Source organism: Lycium ferocissimum, chromosome 12 (assembly GCF_029784015.1).
Source record: "Lycium ferocissimum isolate CSIRO_LF1 chromosome 12, AGI_CSIRO_Lferr_CH_V1, whole genome shotgun sequence".
NCBI lineage: Eukaryota > Viridiplantae > Streptophyta > Magnoliopsida > Solanales > Solanaceae > Lycium > Lycium ferocissimum.
In genome coordinates this window covers 59,258,106-59,269,172 of record NC_081353.1, presented here as the reverse complement: position 1 = coordinate 59,269,172, position 11,067 = coordinate 59,258,106, and the positions used below count along the sequence as shown (strand labels likewise).

The 11,067-nt window shown below is 35.9% G+C and overlaps 1 protein-coding gene across 1 annotated transcript; it reads right to left on the bottom strand.

Moving 5' to 3' along the window:
- Positions 1 to 749: 749 nt before the first annotated feature.
- LOC132040551 (auxin response factor 2B) lies at positions 750 to 8,735 on the bottom strand. Its single transcript, XM_059431200.1, has 15 exons — positions 8,516 to 8,735; positions 6,943 to 7,058; positions 6,178 to 6,273; positions 5,976 to 6,032; positions 5,674 to 5,829; positions 5,505 to 5,589; positions 4,683 to 4,773; positions 4,440 to 4,604; positions 4,195 to 4,314; positions 3,925 to 4,000; positions 3,669 to 3,840; positions 2,630 to 3,567; positions 2,364 to 2,554; positions 2,034 to 2,231; positions 750 to 1,929 (listed from the first exon to the last, which is right to left on the bottom strand). Exons 1-14 carry the CDS (start codon positions 8,571 to 8,573, stop codon positions 2,054 to 2,056), a joined length of 2,499 nt encoding a protein of 832 aa, XP_059287183.1. The 5' UTR covers positions 8,574 to 8,735; the 3' UTR covers positions 750 to 1,929; positions 2,034 to 2,053.
- Between the last annotated feature and the right edge of the window lie 2,332 nt (positions 8,736 to 11,067).

The window sequence follows — 11,067 nt, the reverse complement described above, 5'->3', positions numbered from 1 at the left end:
TCTTTTGAATAAATACATCAATTTCCTGCATTTTCCTGTCAAAGAAATTCCTTCTAAATTCAATGTTCCATCCAACATCTTCAGAGAACATATCTGCTAGAAGGATTGATATTTCAGCAAAACAAAACCATCCCAATTATCTCTCCAAAATTTGATCTGTTTCCCATTGCCATGGCTAGGGTTTCTCTTTGGGACGACAAACCACTCAAATATCACTAAAATCATACTCCATCCGTCTCAAATTATCTGTCGATTTCTAAAAGTAATGGTCTTAAATTATTTATCGCTATTCAAGATAAATTAATTATTTTTCTCCCATTTCACCTTAGTAGTTATTGTTCTTCAAGAATACAAACATCTCAATTATGATATGATAAAATCATTGTTCAAATACCAATGAAGGGTAAATAGTTAAAGACCCCTCTTAATTAATGTTTCTTAATAGGCGTGAAAAAGAGAATCATGACAAATAGTTTGAAACGGAGAGAGTAATAAGAGATCAATTTTATTAGAGGTTCATTAGTGTGTTCATACAATGAGGGATCTACTAAAGTGGGGCAGAGGCTGGAGAAGAGTGGAGCGAATAATTGTTTCGTCCACTCGTAGTAATTAAAATAAGCTGATATGTATTACAAACGCGTAAAAATTCCTTTGTTTCATCCACTCGCTTATATAAAAAATAAAGATTAACAAAGCAAAGCTTTAAATGATATGGATATTGCTAAAAATAAGTCGGACAAGCAGCAAACAGAAGCCCCAAATGAAAGTTGAATCATTCTGGAATGGTGAAATGATAGTATATTCAGCAGCACCCATCCACTATCATAAGGATGGCTCGACACAAATTCTAGTGACATCTTTTTTATATACAAGGAAATCAGAAAAATCTATTTGTTGTCGGAGATATGAAGCTACAAGGAATGACCTCAGATACTAAAAGAACGGTAGCTGGAGCCTGGACTCATGATTCCATGGGACTATGATGTGGGTGGCTGGCGCAAAACCCATGAACCATATGGTTGTTTAATAGCAATAAAGATAACAATACCTATATTCAACAACATCTATGTGCTGCCTGCAATATGTTTCCAATGAATCACCACAGAATCTGAAAGAACAGGGGCTGGACACGATAAGTTCACAACATTTTATGGGTACCAATCCAGTTAACTGTGACCATGGCCTCCAAATGCACCGCATTTACAAGCCGTGCTCTGCACCCTTGTCGATCAACTGAGCCAATTCTCTGTTGTCAGGCCAAGCTCTGGACCTCCAGTATTATGATAACAAATTGACACACCAAGGTGTCACCAAGACTTGGAGAATTTGGCCCAGTTTAAAAACATTGACAATGTCAACTCTAGCTGCCGATGTTTTGCAAAAGAGCCGGCTACATGTGGGTATCAACCAGAAGTAACCAAAGGGACGAAGCAATAACTTGATCAAGATTTGTAATAACCAAATATATTAATCTTTTCAACTCTTACGACCAAAATTTGCATGACTGCCAAAACATGTTCACCCGGATGACCACAACTGCTGATAGCCTGATATAACAGATGTAGGGTACTAAAAGCAGTTGGCTACCAGTAGTACATAAATTAACAGTAGACAATGTATGCTGTGTATTAACTTCTTATTTACATCTAGAGCTGCCAGAGAAATGTTAAAACTGAGTATGTACATACAGAAATAAGCGAAAGGAACATTATGACCAGGCTGATATTTTATGTATACTGTGTATAGATAAGTCACCATAAGTTTGCTCCAAAAAGGGGTCGAAACTGCCAAGTACAGAAGCTGCATCAATGTGGAGAGACCAGCCATCCAGAAGCTTAAAGGGACTTCATGTGGCAGGTTACCACCTTCCCAAATCCCCAAAAATGCAACAGCTGGGTGGATGTAGTTCTTTCCGCATATTTTATAAACCTGTCAAATTAGATTAAAAGTTGTCAAGTAACTAGAAACTGCAGCAGGGCGACTGTGACCCCACATCCCTTCTTTTTTTGCATTAGCATTTTACTTTTCAATACCTCAATTAAGGAGGACCTCACTAAGAATCTTCAGGACTGGAATCAGAAGGAAGTTGTAGACTCTTCACTTCCTTAGCATCGGAGCCATCTGCAAAAGAAGAATCGTACTCGCCTTTTGAATTGAGAGTCCCTGGGTTCATCCGCTGCACCTCCTCTTTCGTGTAGATAAAAATCTTGTGAACCATACCACAAAATTCTCTGTTTCATCAAGAACAAGAGGTAACAAAGCAGCATAAGAATCCATATATATATATGCAAAATTTAGAGATCACTGCAAAGATAATCATCTTTCATCCTTTATGCATCACAAAGAATGAGGAAAGCACTTACTGCCATGGATCATCTCCAACAAGCATCATGTCACCCTCATCATCAGTATATACAACCAGCCAGTTCTTGTTCCGAGCCTTGAGCTCACCATTAAAATCAAAAAGGTGATCCAGTTCAGCTATCAATTCTTCATAGTTGTTGAACCTTGCAAGATCCACAGACCTTCCAAGCGCCGTACCCTGTTTATGAACCTGAATTCAAAATAACCCAAATTATTGAAGTTTCACAAAGTGTCATAAGCAAAAGTTAACAAGGCCTTTGTTAACCTTGGTGCAACTCCTTGTTGAATTAACAAGGCCTTTGCCCTCTCTATCTCGAGCACCAGGATGAGAGGTTTGGAATTGTTCTTCCTGGTCACTAATTGTGATCCCATAATCTAGTAGCTTTGATCCCTTTGATTGCTCGGACCTTTGATCAGATTCAGTTACAGGGAATTGATATGGGTGTACACCACAATGCATGTTACTTGCAGAGTCAATCGGAGAATTTTCCCGCAACATGACAGGATCTATGGAGGCAGATTTACTTACTAGGGGAATGCCAAATAGTTTGCAGTTCCCCTCTTTGGGTTTCACGGCTTCGGGCTGTAGTGAAGCCATGGGTTTAGGCATCATTTCTCCAGAATGAGCGGACATCTGAATATAAGGCAACATGGACTGGGGCATTAACCGATTTCCCTGCTGATTATCAATTCTATGACCAGGGAGGGTTGGATACTCATTAAAACCATTACATCTCGATGTTCCCCGCATATGATAAAGATTATCCGCACCCTTCAATCCTGAATCCATCAGATTAAGTGAGAGACCAGAAGGCGCTAGTGACCATTGTTTTCCCAGTAAGCTGAAATCATTTTCATCCAGTGCTTGTCGCTTCACCAAGCTAGCAGATGCTGTTTGGCCCCCAGAAAGTAAATGGAACCCGTGGGAGGAACTTGCTTGCACCCCAAAACCTGATAAAAGATCTGTAAAAGATGATTCAGGCCTCCCTAAAGGAAGCCATTTATCTGATAGACATCTCCTTGATGCAGAATGAACGTCAGCCTTCTCGTCATCCAGTGCCGGTGGCCAGACAATTGGCTTCTCAGATGAGTCAGATTCATTATTTTCTACAAAACTGCCTCTCAAGGTCGATATTTCTTGACCTTGCAAGACCCTTGAAAACCCACTGGCTTGTGAAGGGTCTACAGTTACTCTGGATGAACCTTAAGAACGTGACAAAAGTACATAACAAACACTCAGCTTGAAACGTAGATATAAACGCAGTGCAGGATATGGAATTCAAATATAAGGGTGAGTTACATACCTTCCCTACTAAGAACAGAAGAATCAGGAGATGAGGGCAGAACATTTGATCGAGGCCTTTTCTGCCTTGGTATTGGAAGTGGATTTAGTGCAGGAGGGCTAAGAGCTGGCTCTATTTTCCAGGGTGAAACTCGGTCTGGCCTAGGAATAGCAGAAGTTTCATCCCATCGAACCTTAAAGACGCACCGAAGAATGATATTCAGTGTTATATATGAAAGAAAGATAACCAACCAACAAAAAGTGAAAGTAGATTCTACCTTCAGGCATTTCCATTTGGACTCAGGCCACCTTTTGGGGTCACCGTATTCAATGCCGACTATAGTGCCAGTAAACCTATAAGATTTTGGAGTAAACTACAAAATCAGTGGTTCTGAGAAGAGTAATTTGTTTACCATAAACCATCACCGAAATAGTATGAACTTGGTTTCAAAGTGTATAACACAAGTATGCTCGACTAATGGCAAAGTTGAAAACCACCTAGGATCACATTTAATACTAAAGGAAATTCTCTAGTGATGCTAACGTACCTCTGTTCTGGAGCTTCTTCACCTTCAAACCTCATTTTAAACCTCATCCCAATGGAGTAATTGTTTTTCAAAGACTCCATATACTGGTCATATGGAACTATAAACTCAGCAGGGCTCGTCCTACAATACATAATACTAAAGTGGTGAGGAAGGAAATCCCAGAGCGATAAATCCTTTCATCATATAGATCTCAATTTACGGAACAAGCTTAAACTATTTTTTCCCTGGTTCTTCGGATCACTTACCTTGGTTTGTAATATACTGTGAACAGTGTTTTCGTCTGAATGGCATGCCAAGCTGTAGCAAGGACACCAAGATGCATGCTATGACTGGATATCACTGATGAAGGAGCATTAACCTGCTGTCTCATGGCACGTCTGACTCCAACACGAAGCTCCCCGTTCTCACCTCTAACAATACAGTGTCCAACATTTCAGAATTTAATGAACGCAAGAAAATGGAAAAAGAGACGGTATGTCAATGCTAACCTAAGAAATATGAATGCATCCCCTGCAACAAGCCTTTTCGAACTTACAAAGACACTCCAACCACTTTGAAGAAGGTGCCTCCTAGGCTGGCCTGATATTTGAATGATAGTGTGAAAATAAAACTCAGGAAACATAACAACAACAACCATCTAATGTGTTGAAATAGCATGCCTTACATCAAGCAAGCAATAGTGGTCACAACACTCTCGAAACAAATTCTCCATGCAACAAAAAAAGAGTTAAGAAAAGGGGCTAAAACGATCAAAAGAACACCCTTAATCACACAAGCAAAAATATTTTTAATTAGTCTCTGAATCACACTAGCAAATTTTTCTTTACCCATCCCTCCTCCAGCAAGAAATCCAAGAGTTTGTTCCTCAGACTGATTCAATGTCATAGCTGAGAGATCATAACATAGTTTTGTTTCCTTGAGTTACTTATATAAACCATTAAACAGTATGACATGCAATTGGTTTATTACTAAAACACAAGCAATTCCCCTCTGCATCCCTCCAAATTTATGCCAAACTATCAGCTTAAAATTTTTCAGGGTTTCTGAAGTCACGATTTATTGCCATTCACCCACAATATTCCAACACTGCAATTGGCATGATATATGAACAAACTTTAATAAAGATATGAACATACAAATTATATTAGGCTATGATCTAATTTTTTTTTTTTAAAAAAAAAAAAAAAAAAAAAAAACATTGTGATGGTGCATTTTGACGTCTGCAAAGATTGACCCAAAAGGAACTGAAGGTGGTACATGTCACAAAATTTAAAGGCACGAGGTGATTAAGAATGCATTAAGCATTGTACCGCGAAATATGTGTCTGAAGCGCCATTCATTTGCATGCAAATCTTTGGCCACCAACTCCTGTGTTGGAGGCTGCCGAGACATATCCTATTACAAAAAATTAACCACCATTAGTCACTTACATTATCCAATACAGACACCATAACTGCATCGAGAAACAATTCTTCTGACCAGAGGGGGAAGACATTCATCAGCATGCCGTCTCAAGACAGAAAATCCTCCGTGAGTGCTGGTATCAGAGGCTGTTAATGTCTTACAAAAAGAGTGCACATGGAATCGTGGTGGCGGAGGGGGCATCGGTTCCTTCGTTACCACATTCTCGTCTTGCTACAAGGATCGCTCCATCAAATTTAGATGTCCAACTCGAAGATCGGAATATTTAAAGTCTCAAAACGACATATGAACTTCACAAAAGAGGAAAAAAAAAAAAAGGAAATAACAAGTAATTCTTGGTTGGCACATTGTAAACTTACATTTTGTTCTGGCATCAAAGTCACTTGTGCGAACACCTCATCAGTATCTGGTTCAGCCTGTGAACACATAAGAGCCAAAACATAAACACCAACATTGCAGAATCCTTGATAGGTTAGCATTCATCATGAAAAACTAAAGGAAAGCTACGCCGCACAACTGTTTGGCACACAACAAGACTTTTGTACTCAATAAAAAAGTTACCTTCAACAGGACGTTAATTACACGGCAGAGGATCTTAGAAGGAAGATTATATACTGGAATCTGCTGGTCTGAAGCTTGATTGATTGATGCTTCAACCTACCATCCAAACACATCAAATCACTCCAACCTCAAAGAATTATTTACAACTACAACTAACAATTTGACTTGGAGAACCCCTAATTTTCGTAAAGATACAAAAAGCCCATAATTGGTATGTTTGTGTTGTATGTACTGTGTGACCGATCACCTTCTAAAAACTTAAGCGGATAAAGAGGAGACATATTTATTTAGGAAAAAGAATGCATAGGCAGGAGACACATTTGTTGATTTATATCTTTAATACACCCCCTTTACATGCAGGCCAAATACTTTTCTCTTAAGTCAAGCATGTGGAAGTCTTTTCTGATTATAGGTGGTGGATCGCCGTCTCCTCTGATACTAGGTTAAGTTGTTTGACCACCTCATCTAAACAGGTATGAATGATGAATGGAGCAAAACGGATATGGAAGATTCATAGAGCTAACCCCCAGAACTAGTCTGGATAAAACCAAGTTGATTCATAGGTACATTTATGGTTTAGGAAATTAAGCTCATAATCAGTTTTTTATTTTGATATCCATGGTGTCCCGGCTAGCTTGCGCACACTTCGACTAATTCCACGGAATACATGCCACCTCCCACCAAAAACAGGTACCAAGTAACTCTGTCTACCAAGGCTGAAATTAAGCTTCGTAATCAGTTCAGAAAGGACCTATAGACGCAAACCTGCTCAATATGACCTTGTGGGAAATAGAAAACCAGCTCGCCCTCGCGGGGCACTGTCACAAGCGGACCTGCACATGCACGCCATAGCTCCGTGTACAACGCTTTCTCAGCATCAACTTTAAACACAAAACAAGGACAAAATATATAAAAGAATAAGAAACCTCAAATAAAAGTTCAAAAAAGGAACAAATTACACAAATTTTCACCACCATGCAGAAATGCAACCAAAAAACTGCATACGGTATACACCTTTAATTAGAGTTAATGGTCAAAAACACACTTGAATTATCACTTTTTTGCGATTTTCATACCCGACTATTAGTTCTTCCCTTTTCCCACCTGAACTATCACCATCTATATATTAAGTAGGCGTTTTTAGCAATCAAACACTTTTCACTTTATTTGGAATTTTTGAAGTTGGAGTTGAGATTGAAGTTGAGTTTGGTTATAATTTTTGCAAAAAAATATTTGGTTGTTTGAATGTACTGAAAATGAAAAAAAAAATGAAAAGAAAACAGGGTTTTAGGTTTAGGTGTTTTCAAGTTGTATTTGCAATTTTCATGGAGAAACACTGATTTTCAAAAAAAGTGAAAAAAAAATCCCGTGAAAAAGTGAGTAATTCCCTGGCCAAACACTGATTTTCAAATAAAGTGAAAAAAATATCCGGAAAAAAGTGAATAATTCTTATGGCCAAAAGCTGATTTTCAAATAAAGTGAAAAAACTATCCAGAAAAAAGTGAATAATTCCCTGGCCAAATGCTGATTTTCAAATAAAGTGAAAAATTATCCCGGAAAAAGTGAATAATTCCCATGGCCAAACACTGATTTTCAAATAAAAATCCCGGAAAAAAGTGAATAATTCCCATGGCCAAACGAGTATTAAAACACATGATTCAAGTAGGAAAAGGGATCAACGGATAATTGAAGTGGGAAACTCGCGAAAAAAGTGATAGTTGAGCTGTGTTTTTGACGATTAACTCTTTCAATTACATAAAAATCAACTAAAATTTTAGGTGCTTTTCAAATTCCAAATACGACTTCAATTTTCGATAAAATGAAAAAAAAAATTCCAGAAAAAAGTTGATAATTACCATGGCCAAACGGGTCTTAAAACACACAAGGATGATAGTTCAGGTAGGAAAAGAGAACAACTGATAATTCAAGTGTGAAACTTGCGAAAAAACCATAGTTGAGGTGTGTTTTTGACGATTAACTCTTTTAATTACAGAAAAAAAATACCTTTTCATACCTGAACTATCACCATTCATGTATTAAAACACCACACGACGGTGATAGTTCATTCGAGTAGAAAAAGAGAACAACTGATAATTGAGGTGTAAAAAACTCGCGAAAAAGCGACAATTGAGGTGTGTTGGTGACCATTAACTCTTTTAATTACAGAAAAACTACTAAAATTACCTTTTCGTACCTGAACTATACATAGATGGTGATAGTTCTGGTAGAAAAAGGGAACAACTGATAATTGAACTCAGCGAAAAAACATAGTTACTGTGTGTTTTTGACCATTAAAATCTTTTAATTACATAAAAAAAAAAAATCTAACTAAAATTACCGTTTGCGGCAGCGGTAGGATTCCGGGCACTTTCAGAAGTAGCCATTTCGTTACACATAAGTCTCTATCTAACACAGATCTCTCATTCTCCAAACAAAAACACTAATCTAAAATTGGCTTCAACTTTCTCTCTCTATAACAACTATTTCTCTCTCTATAACAGCAATTGTTTTTATATATGGAGTGTGTGTGAGGAGACACAGAAAAGAGAGAGCTGCTGCTTATTCATCAACTGATGAAGCGGCGGCTTTAACCATGGTTAGATTTTAACTAGTGTTTTGAAACCGGCTGTAGCCTGTGGGAGTTGTGTTTATTAACTGGGTATAGACGGTTGGGGAGAGAGTGGATGGGGGACAATTAATAAACGGAAAATTTAGCTCAATTTTTCCTTAATTATCCGATTTAACTTAGTTTTTTTCCTTAAACACTTCCTACACACTACATTCTTTATGTTTCAATTTATATAGCACACTTTTGTTTTAATTTGTCTAAAAATATTGTCCATCTCTATATATTTAGAAACATTTTAACTTTATGACAATATTTACAACTATAAAAATATCTAAGATCTAATTTTTTATCACAAATTTCAAAAGTATTTTTTTTTTAAACTTAGTGTCTAGTCAAATAGTGTCATATCATTATATTAATCTCCATACAATGTCGTATAATATTGTGTGCGTGTGTATAATCACGGTTGCGAAAACAAATTGATTTATGCTAATGTAAACTAAAAATATGACTATGTAGGTGTACCCCCTCCGTCTCAAATTATTTGTCGTAACTATTAAAAATAGTTATCTCAAATTATTTGTCAAGTTTAAGGACAATTAATTACTTTTTTCTCATATTACCCTTGCTAGAATTTTGTCATTAATGGAGATGATACATAAATAGATTAACATTTAATTGAGAGAAATTATAACTTAGATACAAATAAGGAAAAAATTAATCAAATATCCTTCATAATTAAATTTCTTAGGGAATGCGTAAAAAATAAAAAAGCGATAAAATAATTTGAAACGGAGAGAGTATGTACTATATTATGTTGGAACCGGCTGTTGTCTGTGGAGTTTCTGTTTGTTTAACTGGGTATAAGACAGCGGATGGTTTTTAACGGCGTTAAGAGTTTTGCGGTCTGGTGTTGTCGAATTCTTATTGGTTTAGCAAATAACGACGTATGTCCATGACGTTAGTGGAAAAGTTGTTCTGTTTTTATGGGAAGTGGCCCTGTCCTACTATTAACGGACAGAGCAGGATGGTGGATTTTTCCCTTTTTCCCAAAAATAGGATAACCACTTTTGTAACGACACTAATTATGGAAAATATACATACTTACAAGTTTTAAGACTAAATTTTAAGTTTTTGGATCTAAATATTAATAGAGTCAAACCTCTCTTGTCCGAATTTTTTTTACTGAAATAGCGAATGAATGTTATTCACCGAAAACAGCATGAACATTTAAATAATATTTAGTTGTTATAAGTAAAAATAAATGCATAAAATTTAAATTTTTATTTTTAAATGTCAAAACCTAAACTTAATCACACGTTGTAATATATATATATATATATATATACTTTATCATACATGGTGTATCAAAGTATGAAAATATTTGGACAATCTCTAGACCTATTATTAGTAATCTTAGAGATTCTATTTTTATAAAAACGATTAATCATTATATTACCAAAAAAAAAAGATGGCTTTTATAGAGGCGTAATTTTACAAAGAACGTACTGTTATAAAAATGATCGTTGTTGTAGATGGAAAGTTGTTGTAGAAAGGTAAAATATAACATAATTAACCGGTTCCGAAAAAACTTGATTGTTATAGAGAGGTGTTGTTATATGAAGAGGTCATTATATAGAGGTCTGACTGTATTCTCTTTCACTTTTAATCTAAATCAACAACTAATAATAAGTTGGATCATTACATATATTTTTGAAATGTGAAAAAAATGACTCTCAATTAGTATGAATCAATTAATTCATTTTACCCCCTTTCTTTCTTTTCATGGGTTAGGCAAGTTATATTAATTTATCATAAAAAATAAAAATATTACTCGATCATCATTAATTGATAAAAGTTTAAGGACAAAAATATGTGATGCACTTATTAGTTTGATGTAAATTTCGAGTGCATATAAGAATTCTTTTTCCCTTAAATTTTCCTCTTGTATCAATTTTTCTGGATAAGCTTATTCTTAATTTTTGTAGACGTATTTGTTTAAAGAATTAAGTAATCTCCATATCTGTTGAAAATGTGCACGCTAAGGTCCGTGTATTTAATTATTAGGAGTATTTTTTTCCTTTACTTGTTTCGTTATAAAGTTTAGAATAAAAAAATAACCTTTCTTGACATTTAAAACAGTTTTAAGCTGCTTTCCAAAGATATAATAGGGGAACAAAATCTTTCCAAACACAGCTGTTATTCAAACTGTTTTTGTTTCTCAACACCCTTTTTATAAAAAAAAAAATTATATTCCAAAAATACTCCCATTAAGCTTCACCTCAGAGGAAAGTATTTGAGCCTTGACCTTCACTTTTTTC

Bases quoted from the DNA above. Each gene is read 5' to 3' on its own strand.
- LOC132040551 (XM_059431200.1), bottom strand. From the start codon at position 8,573: ATGTGTAACGAAATGGCTACTTCTGAAAGTGCCCGGAATCCTACCGCT. The intron at 5,830-5,975 runs GTAAGTTTACAA...CGATCCTTGTAG, and splicing joins CTTTGATGCCAGAACAAAAT to CAAGACGAGAATGTGGTAAC. The intron at 2,232-2,363 runs GTAAGTGCTTTC...TTGATGAAACAG, and splicing joins GTTGGAGATGATCCATGGCA to AGAATTTTGTGGTATGGTTC.